This window comes from Strix uralensis, chromosome 3 (genome assembly GCF_047716275.1).
Source record: "Strix uralensis isolate ZFMK-TIS-50842 chromosome 3, bStrUra1, whole genome shotgun sequence".
Classification (NCBI taxonomy): Eukaryota; Metazoa; Chordata; class Aves; order Strigiformes; family Strigidae; genus Strix; species Strix uralensis.
Window position 1 is genome coordinate 72,852,641 of NC_133974.1, and position 23,535 is coordinate 72,876,175.

The window sequence follows — 23,535 nt, forward strand, 5'->3', positions numbered from 1 at the left end:
CTTGATGAGGATGGACAGCAGACTAGCTTCAACAGACCCTCCTTTATCCTCCCTTCCTCTGCTGCTCACACTCATCCATGTGCCAGAGCAACTGAGAGGGCAGCACCGCTGTTTGTGCAGCTGCACATACCAGAGAAAGCGATCCAGGGGAAAAAAAAAAAAAATTGTAATCCAGATCAGTTCACACATCCAGTTTACCATAAAGGCAAAGCCAATATAAAGCGGTGAGACAGAGATGGCTTAAATGCTATCTCTACAGAAAGAATTGCTCAAACTGTTCAAATCTGATCACTGGTATGTACCAGCAGAAACAGCGAGTTGGGACAGGGACATGTGGCTTGGGCTGGGATTCCTGAAATCAGTCTTGTTGCCACAAGTCAGTATCACGCGAAACGAAACATGCAGATTACCAGGGACCTGGTTTGGGACTGTGCTCAGGATTCCCACCTTTTGTATCCTAATCTGAACACCTGACTTTAATTGGCTACTGGAGAAAGGAGTTCATCTTTTTAACTCACCACGTCCAATCCCTGAGACTGCTGAAAACAATCCCCATTCCTTTCCTCCTTCCTTTCTTCTGCTGTTAAACATTCCCCCTGACTTCCTCAACAAAAGAGAGTCCAACAGAAAATGTCTCCAAAAAGCCAGAGTCAAAAGCAGTAAATCCGTAGTCATACTTCATTCCACTAGGTTGCAACTAGTCACACTACTACGAGAAGCACTGGTGTTATCTAGCTAAATTGAATACCTTAAGTGAACACCTGTCAGTGCAGCACTGTCTGAAAGGACACAGTAATACAACATAAATATTTAAAACTATTATTCTCTGAGAAAACTTAAGATTCTGCTGAAAAACATGCATTTAACCAGAGAATATACAAAAGCACTATTCACTTGTAACTTAGACATTTAATACCTCAAATTCTTTAAACATCCACTTTAGTCTCACTGTTTAATTATGAGATCACCAGTTTAATTATGAGGTCACAACCACTGGGTTATTGTTGCTAAGCTGATTGTGTTTTAACAGAAATTCTTAAAATAGTCTAAAATTCAAGGCAGTGGCACTTTTTAAAAAAAAATTTAACTTATGCATTCACTGAAAGCAATAATAAAGAATCTCTGGTTGGCTAAGTGAAACAGTATGCAGACTCACTCCTCTTCTTGGGAAGGTTGCCAAATGAAAACATATGATGGGAGTATGGCTGAAGGTGCTGTGTGGGGTGACAGAGTGCAGTGCTAAAACAATAGCTGACTCTGCACATTTGAACTTCTACTTCTAGCTTTTCCCCTGGATAAAATAAAACCACATTTATTAAAGTATCTCTATATTCTGGTTCCAGAAGATCTGGAGCTGACAAAAGGATTCCCAAGTCCTTAGCACTCTTCTTCCTTTGTTGGCACAGGACAAGAGTTTGTTTTTTAATTTGCGGAAAAGCACATTCAGTCAAGTTATACTGTTCATGAATCAACACCTAAGCCTGTGGCCTTAGAGATTTATTTTCCATTTCCCCAACTTTGAAACCCCAGCTGTGCCTAAGAAAATGGTTTCACCCGAAGAATATGAAAATAATGAAAACAAACATAAAAGTGCAGTGCCGTCAAGAGCCACAAAAAAAAAAGAGACAGAGTGGAAGAAAGATAGCTTCCAACCCTAGAACACCCAATTCAGTGAAAGAAGTGTCCAGACTCCACCAAAATCTCTCTGATGGGAGTGGGAGGAGAGGCTGGTACAGCCCTGTGGAATTCCTCTTTAATGTGGCTTCTCTGCTAGATGGCTTACTAGCAGTAGGGTGAGGGGGAAAGAGTTTAAAAACTAGCATACCCTGCAGGACAGCACAGCGTGCATTTCAAGATGACAAATGTCTCTGTAGTTTATTAGGAAAAGTTTCAGTAAGGAGCATAATTTTATTTATTCCTACTCCAGCAGTGCCTAAGGACCTTCCATTGGGTCCACACATGACTGAACTCTATGCTGTATAAAGAACAACACAGAAGTTATTTACCTCCTAGGCAAAAGAACAGAGGTATATTGGGCTGATGTGACAGCAGACACACAATGGATGGCTTTCATGGTTTAGTGGCTTCATGGTATTAGTGGAGGAAACAGAAAATACCCCTGACACCTGCCCCCATTCAATCACACCGGGATTGAAAAGATGACCAGTTTACAAATGAGGAGAAACACTCTGCCTTAGGTCATTCCCCTGGAGGTTAGTGTCCTCAAACCCATGCTCCATGAGCCCTTCTTGACTCTGCCTTCCTCTTAGAGCCACTCCCCTTCTCCTAGTACATGCACCAAGGAGCCTTCTCCTCCACTGACCAGTCTCTTCCCTACTTCATTACTCACAGCTCACTCTTGTTATTGGAGACTGTGGTCAGAGGATGGAAGAGAAGATAACGCACAGAGAACTGCTGCCATCAGAGTTTTCTGTTTTGATGCTACCCTTAGACCCCTCTGAGTGACCCATTGTCTCTGACAGCTGAAGCTAAGACTGGAAGAAATGAGCCAAGTGGCAGCCCATACCATACTGCCAGAGCACAACAGAGGAAGGGGCAGACAAACCTGTGGGCTCAGATGCTCCAGATTTGTCCAAGTTGTTATTATGCTCCCAGCAGGGGAAGAAAAATACCAGTGCTGAGGCTGCTAACTGCCTGAATGTCTCTCTGAGAAGTGCCACTACTCAACCTCATTCCCAGTGGATGACCCCAAGCTGAAAAAGCTCTCCTTTGTTTTGCAGGCTGGCCAGGCAATTCACTGCATTTAGCCAAAATATTTGTGCAGTCAACTTCTACACTACAACCTGGACACATTTTCATTTGCCATGGTATTACGTAAAGGCAGAGCACTGGCAAAAATACGTGTCACCTGACAAACCTGGAAGACTGGACCAACCCTTTTCTGACCTTTACACTCTTGAATCGTATCTGTCAGATTAGCATGTCAGACCTTTAAGGGGACAATGCTAATTTGCTGACTGGCCAGATATGCTGATCCTGCCTCATGCCACATGGCTGTCCTTCTCCTCTCTTCTATCTCCTGGAGTGTTAGCCCACTGCGCTCCAGGTGCCTTGCAGGAAGCAGCAATGCACCTCTTTAAAACCTAATGCCTACCTTCATTCAGACCTGTGTTTCCTCTCTCTGTTGAGGAGGGCTGCTATAAGTCAAGAGAGAGTTCACCACAGAAGAAGAGAGGAGACCAGGACAGTGAGAGAAGGCAGGTTACTCAACAGGCATGCATTAGTGGGGAATACAGGTTCCCCCACCCTGTCAAGAACAGGCACTGAAGCCAGAGAAATTTGGGAATGGGATGCATATCTTTCCATCCTCTCCTATCCTCCCCCTAGTTATCTAAACTTGCTTTTAACGGGTCAGTCAACTTTATTTTGAGTAATAGCTTTCTGCTGCAACTTAAAGACCCATACTTCAAGAAAAGTGAACCCAGAAGGGAAGTGAACAGTGATAAGAGAGTTGATATTTTGATATTTTCCATATGTAGCAAGAATATATATTAAAAAAAATCCCCACAGATTATTTCATAGAGAGTTCAGGAGGCCTTTAAAACAAACCCATCCTCCAAACACTGAAGAGAGATACTCGGCAAGAAACCAATTCAATAGTAAAGTAAGAGAGGTCAGCGTGAGTAGGGGCAAAAATCCATATTAAAACCACACACTAATGTAGTATTTATTACAACTACTGCCAATAATCTTTTAAACTATGTTATAAACTCTGGAGCCTATCATATGAAAACTCATCCTTGCTCCTGAACCCCCCCTGCTTTGTGCAATGCTTAATACTGTAAGAATTTCATGGTACACTGTATCTGTTTATATCTTTTTCTTATGCTTTTGAAGTGACAACAGTGCTGGTGTTATTTGTCAGAGGTCACTTCTTGACACTGACACACATACGGACTCCCAAAATCATACATGCAGCTATTTTTTGCACTGCCCTCAAAATACGCTTGAAGCTTATTCTGTTCTCACTTCAATTCCTGAAAAACATATTCGTTCATCTAATACCAAATGTCAAACAAACCCTTGCTAGAATCAAGAAGTATTAAAAAAAAAAGTACAAGCATCAGCTACTAGGATAAAAACAAAATCTTGCTTGCTTACAGAAACAAAGAGAACCTGAAAAGCAATCTAAAAATGGGACTACAGAACACTGTGTCATGTAGAGACACCTGAGGAAGTTTAAACAGACTGAATGAGATGCTTCAAGGAATATAACCACATTAGCACAGTCTTCTAATTAGACTAGCTTGCTATGATACTCAACAGGACTGCTTAGCTGAGCCTGAGTCCTGAACTGACACAACTGTGTTGTGTCCACTGTCTAAAATTGCTCATTTGGCACATGCTTGGATATCACTGGACAAGATGGTATAAATGTATAAACATACCTCAGGATTCAGAAAAAAAATAGCTGATCCTCAACTTTTTACCAGTATTTGACAGATCTAAAAAAGACTTTCTTGTTCTTCTCACATTACACATATTTGTAAACACCTTTCACTGAAGTCTTTGTTTTCAGATATACATTTGGAAATTACATAAAGCACTGCAGAGAGGCATGCCATTTGGAAAGAAGCCAAAGAGAGCCCATTTGACCTGGACTATCCTCTAATTATATGTCTGACTGTATACTAACAATATAGTTTGATGTAAACTTTGGTCTAACTAGTAAAAAAGGATCTAAACCAATTTTACATACAGGGGGTTTGGGTTTTGTTTTAAAATCCCCTGGGTAATGCTTTCTAACAAAATGTCAAAATGCTGAATAAACCTATTATGCCTACAGTGGTCTGTGCTGTTGGAAGTTGTTCTAATTATAGCCAGTTTTGGAAGCAAATTCTGATGAAGTTTTCCAGAGTGAGGAAAACAAAAAAACCCAGACATTAAAGGACTAAATGGAGACATGAAGTAAAGGGAAGCGTAGAGTAATCTCATAAAGACAGAGACATGCATGAAGTGGTAGTGGTTTTATGCAGAATATTTCCCCCTTTGACCTTCCAAAAGGGAAAGAAAAAAAACCAAACCACACCACACCACAGCTAACTCCTTCAAACTCGAGGCAACTAGGACTTAATAGTATTCAAGTAACTGGACAAATGTGTCAGTCACTAGAAAGATGAGGGATGGAACTACGTCCTTTACTTACATCCCCTTTAGGCACAATGACGGGGAAATTACCTGTCTGAATCCCATCTTACTACCTCTTCTCTCTCTTAATTTTCTGTCATAGTTACCACTTTGAACATTAGAAATCAGTTCTCAAAGCTGCTACATCAAAAAATCCTATTACAACCTTAATTAATATCTGGGCAGGCTCATTTGGAAAAGGTGGCTTTCCTTCACGTGTCTGTGAGCCCAGTGACCAAATGACCTACTGTAATGACAAGTGACAGCATGGGTGTTTCACTCTCCTGCTTCTAACTGCTTCAGTCCCCATCCTTTGCACAGTAAGAATGAAACAGAAGCCTGAACTTTACACTTTACTGTTTTTGTTGGCCTGAATGTACCTTTTTACAGCATTTAAAAATCTTTATATGTTTTTATAAAATCCCTTCAACATATTTTTGAGGCTTATAATACTTGGTTAAGTTACCAGATATTAAGTTGATGTAAAGATGTGATTCATTCCCTTTGTGCTTAAGATCAAGCTGCTTATACAACACAGCACAAAACAATGTGTCTGGGAAAGACATTAAAGTAGAAATCAATCTCATTTTTTAACTTCACAGAGGCAGAGTCCACCCCTACCAACCCCTTCTACTCATTCATACCACAAGATTGTAAAGCTACACCGAACATAGTAAGATCAGAGATTAAATATGGGACTCATCAAATGCTAATGTGCTATCTCTGTAACACGTGTCCCATGGCGAAAACTATTACATGTATTTCTGAAAGCATTTTTTTTCCCATTTTATTACGCAAAACCCATAAAATGATATCCTCAGTTTCCAGAGTATCTATCTCATTAGAGACAAACTCAGAAAGGCAGATACAATGTCCATTTTTTGGCTGTAAAAATGTTCCATTGGCAAAACACCTTGAATAGATGCTGCAGCACTTCTATTCCCAAGGTATTTCTAGCTATACTGTGAAGGCAGTGGTTAATACTAACAGTAGTTGGTTGGATTACTGGTAAAACAGTGGGGGAGGTGGAAAGAAGAAATAAAATGAGTGCAACAGATTCAAGGTACGTATCAGGGAGGAGAGAGGGTGAAAGACAACAGTAAGGTATATCTACCTCAGGCTGAACTTTTTTCTGGAGAGAAGAATCAAAACAGAAACTTCAGCCATTTAAAAGAATGAAGCTGAGGTTCTGCTGCTAAAAAATAGCACTCAAACATTTTCTAAAGAAACTTAAAATAGCACTGTCAACTGGGGCACAGGATCTGAAATTTGATAAGGGCTTCCTTGGTGCCAGAGAAGTCGATTTTGCTGCCCAAATTTTAACCCACACACATTTCGATAGTCAGACAGGTCCTGAGAAATCATTTGTATAACCTCCTCAGCACTACATCCCTCTGAATCTTCTGCCTGCGCGGTGGTACTCCAGCATCATGCTTTCAGGGGTCTAAGCAGTCCTTCCTTGCAAGCTGCTCCTCTTGACAGCTCATGATGTGGTGATGTTACCTTGCAGATGACAGCAATAACAAAGTCTCCAAGACATGGAAAAAGAGTCACCATCTCTGGCAGACATAGGATTGAAACTTGGACCACACTATCCTTTGTTAGCTTATCTGACTAAGGGCTATGCAAATTAAACACAAAGCTCAAGCAAGGAGCAGAGGAACAATGATAGGTGGAGGAACCATAGTAAATGGAAAAACCTAATCAGTAGAAAAACCCAATCAGTGAAAATTAGAGCACACTAAATTGCCTGCTTCCTAACACCATCCAAGGGGAAAGATGAGACCATTGTCCTTGGTGTGAAATGCACCAAGGTGAGTCAGTGGGGAAACTTTCATGACAAAGCTTTGCAAACAAAAGGCGGTGATACCCTGCAGCAGCACAGGACTCATTATGGGATGTAGGAAGAAGAGTATTCTGGGACTGTGTAAAACTTATAATGGGATTTTTGAAGAGGATTGTGGGAATGTGTAAAGATTGTTAGGGCATGTTTAGTGGAAGGACCAAAGATGAGGAAAGGGAGTAATCAAGGTAGACTGAAGAGTAACAAGTGTGGGAAAAAATAGAGGGAAAAAGGGGAAGAAGGGGCCAGTTGAGTGTAAAGGTGTCTGGTCAGTAGTTTGTCTGACTGAGCTCTGTGCTTGAGGACGCAGTCTGTCCTCTATTCTCATTAAATCTGATTTCTGATTACCTTCCGTGTGGGTGTGATCTCTGTTCTAGCTGTGTATGTATGAACACTAGAGAGCAGAAGGAGAGGTCTGAGTGCCAGCAGCTGGAGTGAGCCGTTAGCCTCAAGGGGCTCATGAGTGCTGGTGCCAGCAACTGGAGCAGGGCAGGGACGCTGAGGGCTGCTCCTGGAGAGACTGAGGATCTAAAGCCAACAGCAGCAGTGACCCACGTATTGTGTGTGCCATACTGCACTAGCAGACTCCAATCCTGATCAGCAGGAGAGAAGAAACAGAACTGGGCCACATGTGCTCTTCATGTTCATCTGAGGGCTGTGGGTGTGTAAGTGGGTGCATAAGTGGGTGCTGGTAAAGGCAGCACTTTCTCTCTGTGTTGACCTGTCTGGCTGGGCAGACGCGTACCCTGAGCTTGCACATGCTACCTGTAACACCCTTCTCATACCAAGAGTGAATGCTTCAGGGAGCCACGACTTGGTGCAATCCCATGACTGTGAGACAGTAACTGTATTTCATTTTAGCTGATTCTCAGGACAAACATCAAGACTGTGAGATCTTTGTGGACAAGTGTCACACAATAATTTGTGAATGTTCCATCTACAGACATACTTTTATGTTAAATGAGAAAGTATCAGAAACATCATTCAATGCACTAAATAATGGACATTACCAGCAAGTAACCTGCTCCTCTGAATAGACAAGCCACAGACTGTTCTCTCCATAGATTTGGTGATTTTAAGCCAAGCCAAGCCCCTTTCCAAGGACGTTAGATAGCTTTGTTGCAATGTTCTTGTTTTAAATCCAACACTGATACAGCATGCATTCATTAAAAAAAAAAATTTAAAAAATCTTACCTCCAAGGTGTAGAGATATTTGAAACTGTTTTTCTGATTGGCTGCCCTTTCCACAGCTTGAGCTAATTTTACTGCTCCTCTACCACCAGCCGACCAGTGATCGCAGGGTACAGCATCAAATGCTCCAGATTGCTTTGCAATCTTACACACCAGATCAATCTCAGCAGGAGAGTCAGTTCTGCCAACCAAACAGTTCCATCTCGTTAATTTAATTAGTTCTTTTTTATAACCTTATATACTTAGCCTTATTCTACCATCAGCAGTTGTAAAGCATGTCTATATAAAAACTGTGCCACAGATATAATGCATTTACATACAGCATATGTATTTACATGTTTCAAGAACACTTTCTGTAATTGCTATAGCTAATTAACATGGAAGATTAATAGTTCCGTAACAGTATATACTTTTTTGGTGGTTTTAAAACCTTAAGAATAAGCTAAGGATTTAAAGGTCTTTATATTCATGATGAAAAAAGGAAATTCTAATAGCTTATTTTCTTCATGCCAAAACTGGTTAATTTTAAAACCAAAAAAAGTGTGAAATTTGAACTATGGATTTACTCACAAGAGTAATGAAAGAATAGACTTACTTGAAGACGTTCAGAGCAACCACAACAGGAACTCCAAAGAGCTGAGTAATTTGAATCTGTTTCTGTAGATTACAGCAGCCATCAGCTACCAGCTGAAGGTTCTGTGCAATTAAATAAAAATTAATGGAAATGGTAAGATACATCAAGTCTTCTCCAGCCAGAGAATTTTCCATTAATTAAACTGAACATAAACAGTGCTGATCATGACAGTTGCAGGCAAGTGAAATGCTTCCAGACAAAAATATTTTGGCACTTCTTATTAATTCTTATTTCAATTAATAAGCAACAGACATATTTAAGTAACTAAACAGTGTCCAAAATTTGTACATGAATACATTGCTCTCCTCTGGGACACAAGAAGACAGTGCAGCTGATAATTCGTTGCCTGTCACAATTGTGAAAGGGCTGTTAGTCTCTTGTTTGCAAAGATTATAAACAAGCTACAGTTGTGGGGTGGGGTTTGATATACAGATGTGTTAGATGCATAGTCTAATGTATACATACAGACATATCCCAGTCAAAAGCACATACTGGGTTTCCTTATTTACTCTTTTACATCACACTTTGTAGGCCTTGTCTTAATTGCAACAACACGCATATTCTTAGCCTGATAAAACCAAAAGAGCAGAATTTGTGTACAGTGAAGGGACAAAGAAAGCAAACCTGTTAGAATCCACTCTTGTTTGAAGGAGTGACGTCCACACCAGACAGATTAAACCTGTTGTTTAATGAACAGGTTAAGCTATCATTAATTTCAGAGAGTGGTTTTGACCCCTGCACCACTCTGGTCTTGTGCTTCCATAAATGCCTGTATGATGGACTAGAGTGAAGAGCTGACCAGTCTGAAAACTTAGTCGTCCTGGGAAAACTACTGAAAAAGATATATTTTTCAGCTAGCTCAGTTCCTCAGTACAATCTACCATGCAGTCACATACACAGGACACACAAAAGGGATAACACCACGTGGCTGGGGGACGATGAGATAGCTTTACTTGTTGGCAATGTTTGCTACAGGTATTTACTGAATGTCAGTGTTAGAGCGTGCTGTTGTCAAACCTGAGGCTGTACACTATCCAGACAGAGGAATGATAAATTCTGATTCTCCATACAGATATTATTTTGTCCCTTTAAACAAAAACTTATCCTAAAGTTTTATAAAAGTTCCTCTTACCTCTTCTGTGTATTCTTTCTTCAAGGGGGCACCAGCAGTTACCTGGAACAATAAGCAAAGTCATCACAGACTAACATTTGTCATAATCCTAAATGGTCAGAAGTGCACTTTTGCTTACTTTCTATACTGCCAGTCAGCACATATGTTGTGCACAACATCATAGCTTGACTGCAGCTTCTGTTTTGTCCCAAGTTACACTGTCACATGGAGAATAGCAACACTTCCTATTGTATTTGGGTGGCAAGATGCAGGCAGTGACTCAGCAATTAGTTATAAAAGATTTATTAGAGAGGAGGTAATTGGATCCCACTCTACATGCTGAGCAGTGCACCAGCAATGAAAGACAACAGACAGCAACCTCCAACAGCTGGTTGAAGGAGTAACTATTGGAACATCATCTTCGGGCATCCTGTAATTAGTGCCCATGGAAAGGAACTGCATGCAAATAATTTACTTTGCTGGAAAGCACAAAGGTATAGAGACAAAGAGTATCACCAGGGTACTATACTGAGTCTCCAAGGACCACATACATTGATACCAGACACTGGACTTAGTCACTTCTGTCTCAAGCATTGGTCCATTTTATAGTTAACCTCCCAGTAAAAGTATCTGGTACTTTGCATGCCTCTATGATGCATTATGTAAACAAGTGAATGCTTTATACTTCTAAAGACACAGATCAGACAGAAATAGAGTCAGTTATTAAGACATATTTCAAGTCCTGCTTTTGCTAGATTGAATGATAACACATGTGACAATATATCAGCCTTGATAGGCATAGAGGAATATCATTAAAGAAAACTTGCATTAGAAGTGGACTAAAATGTTAGAAAGTTATATAATTATGTCAACCTGAAAGACTGAAAAAGGACAGTTCAGCTTTAGCTCTAAGAGATGATTAGCTGTAAAAGAGACCATGCATTCCATGTTGAAACAGCTCTGCTATTTTCACCCAGTGACTGTCTCCCTGGCAGCATCACTTTCTTGCATGCTGCTGGTCAGATGAAAATGTTTCTAAGAGTTAAGTGTCTGGCTGCTTGGCTAGCAGAGTCCGATCTGACTGTATGACTGAGGAGTATTTCTACAATTGGTAATCAGTGCTAAACAGCAATCAGTGGCTAAATAGCAAAAAATGATACAGTGACTTCTGGTACACTGGGAAAACACTTGCAAAACTTTATCAGTTAGCTCAGCATCCCTGAGGGAGTTAACCTGAGCAGATTAAAAGGACAGAAGGGGTCCCCATTATTGCACTGAAAGAAATCTCAAAACCATCACTAACAATATTCCATACTTCCACTCAAATACTGCAACCCAGACTCTTCTCATTCTTCCTCACTTCCCACTTTCCCAGCCTGTGACTACTTCAGTGCACTTCCAAACGCTATTTCAAAAGGCAGGGAAAAGAGTGTGTGTACAAATTATAGCTTTTTTTTTTTTTTAATGCTAACCAACTTCCATCCCTCAGCAAAATTTCGTACTTCTTCAGCGCTCTTTCATTTGTGCCTTTCCACTCCTGCATTACCTTTGGAGGTAACATCTATATAATGCGTTAACTCAAGAGGGATATCTAAATAGTGCCCCACAGACTACCCCCAATATTTCTTAAAACAAGATATCTTACTTATTCCAAATATTACCAACAATTTTATTTTGCAAGAAAGGTGCAAAAACTTACATTTGGCCCACCTCCATGCATCTTCAAAGCCCTCACTGTAGCAACAAGTACAACCACACTGGGAACCAAGCCAGAAGCTCTGCATTTGATGTTGAAGAATTTCTCCATCCCAATGTCAGCACCAAAGCCAGCTTCAGTTACTGTTAAACATTAAAAAAACAAAACAAAACCACACATAAAACATGCTTTTGGTTAAACACTGGGGGATATTTCTACTTTAGCATACAGTGCACTTATATATACACCAGTACTCAGTTTTGATTGAACTTTCAAATAGAGGTCTATTTACATTACTGAGTCTGATTAAAAACTATTCCCCACTCAGAAATAAATTATCTTGTTCTTGATATGTACAATATGTCATCAAAAGTAGTGACATGGGGGGAAAAACCCCAAGCAATCCAAATCAGCTTGAATCAAAGTCTTAAAAACATCTAGTCCTCTATGTAATTACATTTATTTAAAATGTTTGCAAATTCTTACAGATATGAGACCTCCCTCCATTATTCCTCCTCCCTTGATTTCACTAAAGATGTGCTTTCATCACAACTGATGGACCTAAATTCTCCTAGGTTTGCAGAACTTCTTGTTATTTCTCACTTTTGTGGAGAGAATGTTTAACTATAAACACAAACTAGTGGTTAAAGTCATGTCTCAAGATAGTATTAAACAGTGAATTCTATAAGGGGATTTTGCACCAAAGAAGCAGACGTTAGTGTAACATGTCTCAGGAGAAAAATCTGTGCAGAATTAGGATACACCTGGCAAGGTATTTTTATAGGAGAGCTACAAATAAAAGAGAAGATAATCTGTATTAAATGATGTCAGTCTCTTCAGAGCTCATTTGCTCTGATTTGTCAAATATCAATTATTTCAATTGCCTCTTTTAAAATCTGAATAATTTCTTTTTATTAGACAAACACAAGCACACAGCAATTAAAAAAATCAAGGGATTAAAACTCCCTTTGGTTGAAAATTTGCCAATGTAACTATTTCCCACCAGAACACACTGAACAGTTGGGTTCAATGCATGCCTCTGGATGATGTGAAGGGACTTTCAGCCAGACAAGTCAGGGTGGGAAAATAGCTTGCTCCAAAGGCTTCCGGACCTGACTCTAAGCAGGGCTGGTAACATGTCCTCGTAATCCCAATCAGCTTGCAAAACTAGTAAATTCCCTTTTCTTTCTCTCCCTCTTTCCTGAAATTTTCACTCTCATGCTTAGAAGGGGAGGGGACCACAAACAGCTGATTGAACATTTCCGGGCTGGAAACCTTCAGCAGGGTCAACGAGGAGGAGAGGTACAGATCTGCTCTGCTGCTGTGGGAGAAGGTATCTTTCTGTTGGCAGCCAGTATGCTTCAGGAAGTCCCTGCCTTTGTGCATTTGTCCTCATCCCACTGTTCCTTTCCACCTCTTCTTCATTTTGCACAGGCTGAAACAACTGCCTGCATGGCTCTGCTCAGAGGGAGGAAATGGCTGCTGGCGCTGGGGGAGGAAGCAAGAGCTGGCAAACAAGGGGCTGGGCATGTGGTGGGGAGCAGGGACCTCTTGAAATAGTAACATGGCAAGTGCTGCGATTAACATTCTCCAAAATCATTATTATAAGTATATCATCTTTTTTTTTTTTTTTTAATAGCTCTGAGAAAAACAGACATACCAAACATGGAAACAAAAAAAGAAAAAAAAAAAAAAGAAAAAAGAGGTTTACACAAACACAATAATTCACAGGAACAAAGCTAATGTCAGGATAAGTCGTATTAAAAGCAGAGCCAGGGATCACATGTCCGTTTTCCAGTAACCCCCATTCTTCTTCTCCAGTCTCTTATGTGGCACAGTATGATTAATGAGAACTCTGAGTCAGGAATATATAACCATGATCAATCTTTAATATAAACAACAGATAAACTACCAAGTACTTGAGAGGGTGGGAAAATAATTTGTCTCTTACAGAGATTGCCAGCATATACACATAGCAGTCTCCTAACGTTTCCAAACAAAGTTTCCAGGGAGTTAATTCTTTTCAAGCCAAGCCTTTTCAAGGGTCAGTTTTCTTTAGAGAAAGGGGGATTGAAAGTCTACCTTTCAGTGAGAGAAAAGCAGAGATGTCAGCAGGCACAGCAACTGCTCATACACTTCACAGCTCTCAGGAGGTACGAGCCACCCTTCAGGCAATTCAAGCAGCCAGGGCAAACATCCAGGAAAGCTGTGCAGGGACACCTACCTGGGTAGCTGTGCATATTCCTCTATTTTTTGCAATGCTTTCCGTTGATATGGAGGGCAAAATGCACATTTGCCTAAACAACCCAAATCTTATACTGACATCCGAAAAGCTAAATGAATACTGGCGTTCACCGGAGTGAGTGCTACAACATGGAGAATGGGATTTCTTCATTTGAAGCAGAGGTGAGAGGAACATCAGTGCTTTCTCCAGTGTGCAGAAGGAAACAGGATGTAGCAGAAAAGCTGCCTGGATGCAAGTTGCAACTCCGTTTTATTTCCTCCAAGGAATAGTAAGAAGACAGAGTAATATGCCAAGCTATTATATTTTAAAATCTTTGTGCTGAAATGCTTCATACAATTACTTTCAGATTGTTTCCTGCTTTCAAATGAAAGTGTCAATGAAAAACAAATACAGACTATGAATGGAAGTTTCAGGCTAGTCTACATTTAGAGATTATGAGATAAAACAGCTAATCACTTTAAACATAACAACGGAAATTTAAAGTAATACATGGGTTCATTTATTTCAGTTATCATTTCTCATACATGGTTTGTCAAAGGCGGCAATTACAGATCACAGGTGCATCGATGGAAGATTTTTGGGAACAAATATCTACCTAAGCAGATGTGGTCTACTGTACCTCAACTGGAGGAAAGTTTATGATGCAACCACTACTACCTGCCTACACAGTCCTTTACCCGGATTCTGCTCCCCTCCCCAAAAGCCTCTTCACCTTGTCCCCTGCCAAGTGGCCATTTCCCAGCCCTGTGAATCACTACTACCTGGGCTGCTGCCCTGCAAGCAGGTAGTGGTGTTGTAACAGATGCGATGATACCAGCATGGTGTTAAGTGCTTGCTTTGATTTCCCAGCACAAACACAGCAGTTTTAATGAAAGTAAAGAGGTAAATGATTTGTCTTCAGCAAGCTCATAGAAAACATACAGGTATTTGCACTTCTAGTCTGAGAACACAACTCCTTGGTAACATATGCCAACCCAGATCAGTGATTTTAGTCCCAGGCCTTGCTTTGCATTCTGGATCCCTTTCTTGCACTTACAAGACAGGACAATGATCCAGACAAATACTAAAAGATTATTTTCTGGGTGTAATTTTCAGTGAGTACAGCTCTCTGGACTCTCCCACCACATGGTGCAAAACCTAATTCTACAAATACTCTGTTGTTTGATTTTATGCTTCAATTTTATAGTCCAAGTATCATAAGAAACATTAGAATGAAGATTAAAAATTAAAATTTCATGTATCAGCAGTGCATTACCACTACATTACTTTTAATAGTGGGCCATAGGTCAAATCTAGCAATGAATATACACATATATCTGAAGTAAATTGCATGAAAATGCTCCAATAAGTTCAAATAATTTCTTCTTATAAAAGATCCATGTGAGGATGACCAAAAGCTAGGCACACTCTAACACATTAGGGTAACTGAGGAATCTTGTTTCAAAACAACAGTAGCCAAAACACAACACAATTACTACAGGTCTTTCTACAGGTCATTTACCTAACATTTACTTCACTCAGTTCAGCTACCCAAATAACCAATTAACTAATACCAAATAACAAACAGCTTTCATTCAGAGCAAGAACCCAAAATATCAAAATCAGGTACAAAAGGGGAAGTAAAAGCTTATAAATGTGGAATTAGGCAATAGAGATGATGATAAGTCTGTCCGGCTGCATAAAGTCAAGAACAATTGACGCTCTTCACTGAAGTCTCTAAATCCACTTCAGGGCTCAGGCAAATGAACAAATCACTCTGATGGTTTTGGTTTTTGTTTAGAATTACCAGAACCTCTTCACGGAATTACTGCCTTCCCGAGCACATCTGGGAATATTTTATCACCTACACATGACAATAGCTTAAATAGAAAGTGTCATGGCTTAAGAAGCTAATCAGATTTCATCGTCATGCTTAATACAAAATGTAATTTTTCTCTGTCTAAAAATACATCTATCATGCTATAGCTGCATAAAGTGGTTCCACATTAGTCTCACATTTACATACTGCTGAAAAGCCTTACAGAAAGTGATGTTTAGAATTTTTTTTTAAAGATATTTCACCCACAGTTGAACTTCATGTAAACTGAGGGTAATTTCTAGTGAAAGTAGCTTTTCCCTAGTCAGCCCTTTCTATCAACGGATCAATGTCAAAATAAAACATTTGTATTATAAAGGGACAAGTCAGATGCATACACATGAGGCAAGGCTTTAGGACACGAATTGTGAGCCTGAATTCCTGAACAATGTAAAAGGAAATGGAAACTCTGAGCTGCAAGCTGCCATTTACTCCCCACATGTAAACATATCTGTTCTGGTGCAGCTGTCTGCTGGTAAACTCAGGAAAAGAAGAGTTCAAAGTCACAGAAGCACATGAACTGTGAACCTGGAGCTGGAGGCATGCTAGCTGTAAAGTACTGATATGTTCTTGTTTAAGTGAAAAATACCAAGGTGCACAACCGCCAAGATAAACTAGGATGATCAGTGATTTCTCTAACAGGATATCATATTTTTGTTAGTATAGCTAGGGATGAATAAACCAGATGTTTGTCCATTCTGACTCTGGCAATTATTTGATGTGAACTTCCATTATTATGACTGACTTTGGAATGTAACAGATACTTTTTTTTTTTTTCTTTTTCCTTCTTTTTTCCCCCCTCTTTCCTAACAGAGGAAATTTTCCTGTTCATTTTTCTTCCAATGCATTCTCAGATGGCATGCAACACAGGGACTCACTGCTACCACCGCTGGACACAAAGTCCAGCAGAAAACTACACACGCATATATTAAAGGCTGAACATTTTTCATGTCATGAAGAAAATAGTTTGCATTGGCTATCAAAGATTTATGTTGTTGTTGTGAGGCCTAGGAGAAAAGGTAATAGGAAAAATATTTGCTGCTTAGTTTAACAGAACACAAGCTCATTGGAAGTAATGGGTACTTTTCACCCTTTGCTAAAGAAAGATGCAAGGGCAGTATGTGGTCTGCAGAGGTACAGGAACCAAAAATTTCTGACCATTAACCCCCAATCCATGCTTTTGACTGAATCAGCAGATATGGCAGTCCTGGCTTCTTAAACCAAAAGGATAACAGTTTTAACAGCTATTAATAGGTTTTTTTCCACAAGAAGTCCTGACCAAAATAAACTTTATTCTCAGAAAGCAGATTATATGAAGTTATGTTCAATAGTAGATTACTATTCACTCAAGACTCTCTGAGTGGAATCTCCAAATGTAGACAGAGAGCAGCCCACCTGCACGAGCACCCCCAGAGACACACGCTATAAATGCCTGGTTTCTGATTCCACCAGCGTACCCTCCAAGACACAATACTCAAGCTCTAGAGCTTGAGACCTCTCCGAATAAAAATTTCTTTGGAGGAAAAAAACTCTTCCAGAAATTTTCAACTTCTCCACACAAACAAAATATGTCAGCTGAAAACAAAGATTTACGTTCAAGTACCCTGCCATCATACCCCATGACAGTAGCAGTTCAATTCATGCTGCCTTCCTCCAAAGGACACTTGTCTCCAGTGGCCAAGAGTCTCAGGCCTCAGCCAACTGTCACTGCCTCCCAGCACCAAGGGCTGCACTGGGAGCTCGACTCCCAGGAATACACTTCATTTAAGTGCCGATTCCCTTGGGACCCCATAACAAGCTATTTCAACCTTTTGTCCAGAAACATTTTTTTTTCCGTAAGAGATGTATTTTACCATTGAAATTCAGAGCAGCGTTAAATGAGAAACTAAAGGTTACAGCATAACCTCTCACAGGTATTCACTTTAAATACCAATTGCTGTTAACTCTCCAAGAGTGTCCCATTCATTAAACAAATGAATAGTCATAATAACTCATACAGATTATTCCCAGACTATAGACAAAAAACTAGCAGAAAGTTCACTTTATTTACTACAAGCCAGACAGCTAAAGATAACTTTTAAATATTGATTCTCTCACAATTAAGCATACAATTCCTCTTTGTGGGTTTTACAGAACTGCTTATATATGTATGCTGCAGATGCTGGATTTGAAATTCGGGGGGGGAATCAAACAGAAAACTCCAGGAGCTGACAGGAATGGCACTGTGTGACAGAAAGCATGTTCTGCAAATCTCCACAGCTCTGCTTGCCTCCCCCTCTTGAAAATATACAGAAGTGCAACTGCAGTGATTCCTGCCTACAAAGCACCAATTTAGGGCATGGTTTTACACTGTGGCTGAACCAAATGAGCACCCTGCCTTGCTGAAAGGACAATTCCTGTTCCCTCTTTAGTTTTCCACCTTTCTCCCCTGTTCCCTCCCTCCCTGCTGCCCAGACTTCCCCCAGGTTTTGGCACTCATTTAATTGGGAGGTAAACTGTTGGAATTTGCTAACCAGAAAATAAACAAACAGAAAAACACAGAACAAAAAACCCCAACTTTTTTCCACTGGGTTAGATTTGAATCGGCTGAAGTGAGACCAGACAAGTGTCTTAACATGTTCAAACAAGCAGCAAAAGCAGACAAGCAGAAGCAGGGGAAGGAAGGGAGACACATTTCAAATTTTCAAAACTTAAAAATTTCATTAATCTATAGCCACCTTGTCAAACCATACTCTGATATTTCAAATGTAAAATTTGACATCTTCTTGCAGCTCGCTAGTAATGAGCTCATTATTTAGATTTATTACTAAAGATGAAAAACTTGAAGACATCTTACAAACCACAGACAATTAATTCTAATACAAATAAAGTGAGCTGTATGTGGCTTCGTGGGCTATGTGTTTCTCTGAATTTCTCTGCTAAGCCTGACGCGTTTTACAGCCACTTTCTCTTAACTCTGGTGTCCTATACTCATGTAAAGGCTCATAACTCATAGGTTAAGTGTTTGCCCCTGACATGAATTGTAATGCATACCTGAATACACTAACCAAACATACACAGTTCCCCTTTTCTAACCTCCTTCTGTTACAATATTAACTAGGAAAAAAGCAAACAAAATAACTGTAAATTTTAGGCTGCATTCTTTTACCATTCATAGCACGTTTCCTTTGAGGTAACAAAGTATCATTTGCTCATAAGACAGATGACCACATTTTTAAAATGGAGCACAACTAATGGCACAGGAATAAGGCAATTATGTTATCTCATACTTAAGAGATTATCATGGCCTTTGGCAAAGAATTATTAGCCATCCAGTAATTACAAAATTAAAACCTCACCACTTTTTTATTTGGAGTTGCATGGAAGGAATAATTAGCAGCACTGATGGATCTTCATTTAAGGCCATTCTTCTATAACTCCCCCACTGCAAGGAGTATATTAACTTATGGTACCCACAGTATTACCCTAAGTGCTTAAAATACATTTCCTCACACCTAAACCATATTTCCCTCTGTGTATCACACTACCAGACTTTCATTTACTTCCACTTTTAAAAGATCCATTTGGCTGAAGCTCCTGCCACAAATACACCTTCCATCAAACTGAAGCTGCTTTCTGTTGAGCTCTCAGGTTTTGGCTCCTGCTACTCCCCTTAGAAGAGATGTGGAAAATGGACTCTGAACATGCTTTGAGAAGCATGTCACAAGCATCTGGAAAACACTGGCTTCAAGAGGCAGGCAGAGAGCCTGAAGGTCTCTTCCCTGGAAAAGTTTCACCCATTTCATCAAATGGCCATGAAGTAACACCTGCCCTAGCACCAATATAGCACTGATTCATGAAAAAGGAAAGAGGGGACGCAAAGGATCTTATTCTTCAGGCAGAACACCACTTCAGCATATGCCCTGGAAGATTACATACTTTCTAAAGAGCAGCAGAAATACAATCAGGCAATGAGTGATGATACAGGTAGGGAATACTGAATACATGATTTTTTGCAGCCAAAGTACCCTCAGAGCCTACGAAAATTCAGAGAGCAAAACCCATTTAACCAACCACCACCACACACCGGGCTGTGGGTGTTCACGCACTCCAGGCAAGCCTTCAGGTGGGCATGGCTATGAGAGCCAGCAAGGCCTGGAAATCAAACAAAAGCGCCTGTGTTTGGATGGCAGGAGAGTGGTGTCAGCTGAGGCGGATGCCACAGAACAAAGAGCCGCCACTGAATCAGGATGATCAATGCTCCTGTCACTTGGCGCAATCACCCAAGGCATGCCAGGCATGGAGTCATCAATCACTTTGGTGTAAGCTTACCCCATAATGCATGCAACTATTCGCCTTGGGCTGCCTCCTTGTGAAAACTCCCCCAGACTCTTTACTGAGGCACACATTTAGAGAAGTATTACCCAATCTGCCCTTCTAAAATCCTGTGCAGTGCTTGCTTATTATGATAATCATTTTGCCCATGATTTAGGCTCTGTCTTTGCAGCATACACGTGTAGTGAATCCTCCTCCTAGGAGGAAGAATAGATTCTGCTTTTATTTCATTCCACTCAGTCCTTGCTGGGAGACAGAACGCCTTCCCTTCAGGATTGGCCTAGGAGAGAACACCAACAACACCGTTCTTGAGAAAACTACTGAGCCATGTTTTAGAAATTCAAGGGAAAGGGCACCTGCTGTTATGTATCCCCAGGAAGAAGAGTATTTCACTGTACTAGCAGTTTACCTTGAAAAAACGGCCCAGTGAAACATCTGATGCAAAGGCTGTAAATTACAAGACCATCCCGAGAGCTTAGCTGGAGAGCTCTGTGATGGTGGAAATTCTACAAAGAGTGAAATACATGTATCAAACACATATAGAATTTAAGACATCAACACATGGAAAGACTTTACCTGGAAAGAGAAAGTGGCAGACACTGTTAGTAGTATTTTAGGAGATGGGAAAAAATGCCTAGTAGTGAGAACATGCAAGCATAAGCCACAGTGAAAGAATCAGGCATGTAAAGCCCACTGTGCTGCACAGACGTTGTACAATAGCCACATGCATGGAGAAATGCAGCAGGAGCAACTTTGGAAACTGTGGAAGCTTTTTCAGATATAAGCCCTCCAATACCTTTTGCAGATAGGCATTAGCTTGGTTGTAATCACCTATATTCTTAAAATAAAGTGTACAAAACCAGTACTTGAATCTCTACTCAAAGTCTAAGATTAATGGCTTGTGTCAAACTTATTAATATGTATTTACAGTTTTCTCTATAATTTTTGGATGAAGAAAAAGGACTCAGCTGGTTAAAATTGTTGTGGAAAATAACTGTGTCTGTTGAACCATATGTGTGTGCATATGTGTAATCTATCTTATAGAAAGAATTACAAACTGAGGAGAGTGAAGGTACTAAGGTCACACGTAAACAAATCCCACATGGAGAAGGATATTCTTACATGGATTTCCCAGTTAAGAAGACAACCAAAACCAAAATCAAACCAAACCACAATTCTGCTAGTTTACAAGCCAAATCCTTTCAGCTGTTCATGGCTAAGCCAATTCTTTAATACCTATTGTGAATTTTTACGCTTAACTGCAATTCATGTAATCAAGACAATGGAATTGCCATTGCTAACTACCCATTACCATTTCTGAAATATTTGTACATTATTAGCGGATCCCCTTTTACTACAGATTATAAATTATTAATTTTTTTTCAGTTCCTCTTCATAATTGCCCATCATTTTGTCATCTCAGCTACTCCATTGCCCTTGGCCCTCCCCCGCATTTTTGTGCTTTCTCGCTCCTTGTGCAGTGAATTACCCCAAACCGTACACTGAATTCCTAATTGGCTGCAGGAAAAGCTGAACCTGCAACCCTTGATTTATGAAGCTGTTACTCAGCCTCTTGGGAGCTCTGTTTGAGATGCAGTAGATGGAGGCAGCAGATAGATGCAGTGTCCTCATGCATGTAAAGCATCTGCTCTGTCCCTGAAGCTTCACTCTCACTCAGAGCTTGCAGTCAGGGCTGAGTTGAAGATACATAACAAGCATATGCCTTATTACTACAGGAAGCAAAGTTGAAGAGTTTGAGATTGTCAGCTTCAATAAAGCTGTCAGCATAGCAAATCAAGAGTAAACGGACCAATAAAAAGACCCACCATATAAAAGACAGATAGGCCACCCAAAATTTAAGAATGGTTGTAATCCATATTTTCTCTTACTGTATTTGAATCTACCCGGTTTTCTCAATCAAATCAAATTCATTACACAGCAGTTATATAAAACAGCAAAAATAAAATTACAAGGTCAGAGCAGGAAACTGACCTTGATATACCACTTAGGACATGAATCTTTTCTTTTATGTATTATTTCATAGAATCAGAGAACAGTCTCCAAACATTTTCAAATAGTCAACATCTGACCTTCAAAAGCACTTTGGCTATTTGCCGAAGCAACACTTCCCATTAACAAATAACACTGGCCATACATAACCTAGCAATATTCGCAACCTAATTAACATGTTTAGAAATAAATTTATATCCCTAGTCATAAATTCTCGACATTTTTCTTTAAAGCTAATCCCACCAGGTCATAAAATGAGATATGTAAGCAAACCTAATTTCTGTTTTCAAAGACAAATAACAATTATCTGTTAAAATTATTGAGAAATTCTCAGCATACAATAACACATATGGTTTGTTGTTTGAAAATTAAAAAAACTCAACGATCTGAAGTCAGCATACTTTCAGAGAAATCACAGTATTTTTCTTTTATATTGTCTTATCTTAAAGGCAAAACAAAACACAAAATCTCAGGAACCCTCTGCATGTGCATTTGTCTTCCAAGAACATCAAAAGACATACCTTAACCTTTTCCCCAAACCATGACATTATTTCAGTTGGGTTGGTAGAGAGGGTAGCACAGGACGAGAAGAAAACATTTCAGAGTTCTAATCCCAAAGACAACAATGCAGCTTTGAACAATTCTCCCTGAAACACCTATTAACTGAGCTCTCGGTGTGCATGTATTTATGGAATACCAGTGGAAAACAAAAAATCAACTCTGCTAAACATAAACTTGTACTAGATTATACTAAAAGTCTGCCAACTAAAGTTACCATAATCAGAAATGGAAATACATGTATTTATGTCCTTACCACATTTCACATTTCTATTGACTTCTCCAGAGCCTTGAAGATTTAAGTGAACAGTTCAAAAAGTAAATAAATGAACATTGCCCTCTCCATATTTGTACATTATTAACAATTTTAATTATAAAAGCTTTCAGAAAACAAAGCACTTCTGCCTGCAGATTCAGAACAATGGCTTGGAAAATAAAAAGCAAAACAACAGTTTCTCCAACATGATGGAAATGTCTGAACAAACCTAATTTGCATACAAGTAGTCCACAAAAACAACATTAGATTTCAGTATCAAAAAGCCAGTAAAACAAACAAAAAAATCTAATATCATTTTCAAATTATATTAAAAATAAACCATCCACTAAAATTAAAATTCAGCCTTTGAAATGGGACTTGAACTCTTTATGCATACTCTGGCCTGCTGACCCTTGCTAAAGGGTTTAAGTCAATATGAAATACTCACAAATGGAAAGAGGATGATGGATTTTCTGCCAAATAACCCTAAGCAAAAGTAATGCTGTTAGCTAGGGAACCTGCTTTTATTTCCTTCGCCAAGTGATGAATTAAGAGAACTTCCTAGTACATACGATGTTTTACTGTATGCATTTTTTTAACCTCTAGTTCTTTTCTTCTTATAAATAAAAGCAATAAAACCAGTAGGCAACAAAAGAACAAAAGGAACTGATTAT

At 39.6% G+C, this 23,535-nt stretch overlaps 1 protein-coding gene across 1 annotated transcript in view; it reads right to left on the minus strand.

Annotated features, from left to right (window-relative positions):
- Window positions 1–23,535, minus strand: part of MTHFD1L (methylenetetrahydrofolate dehydrogenase (NADP+ dependent) 1 like) — a 159,321-nt gene that overhangs the window by 55,560 nt on the left and 80,226 nt on the right. The window contains exons 21-24 of the mRNA XM_074862861.1: window positions 11,627–11,766; window positions 9,949–9,990; window positions 8,778–8,878; window positions 8,186–8,363 (exon numbers count right to left, since the gene is read on the minus strand). Of these exons, the coding sequence (XP_074718962.1) occupies window positions 8,186–8,363; window positions 8,778–8,878; window positions 9,949–9,990; window positions 11,627–11,766 (461 nt within the window). The remainder of the gene's footprint in view (window positions 1–8,185; window positions 8,364–8,777; window positions 8,879–9,948; window positions 9,991–11,626; window positions 11,767–23,535) is intronic.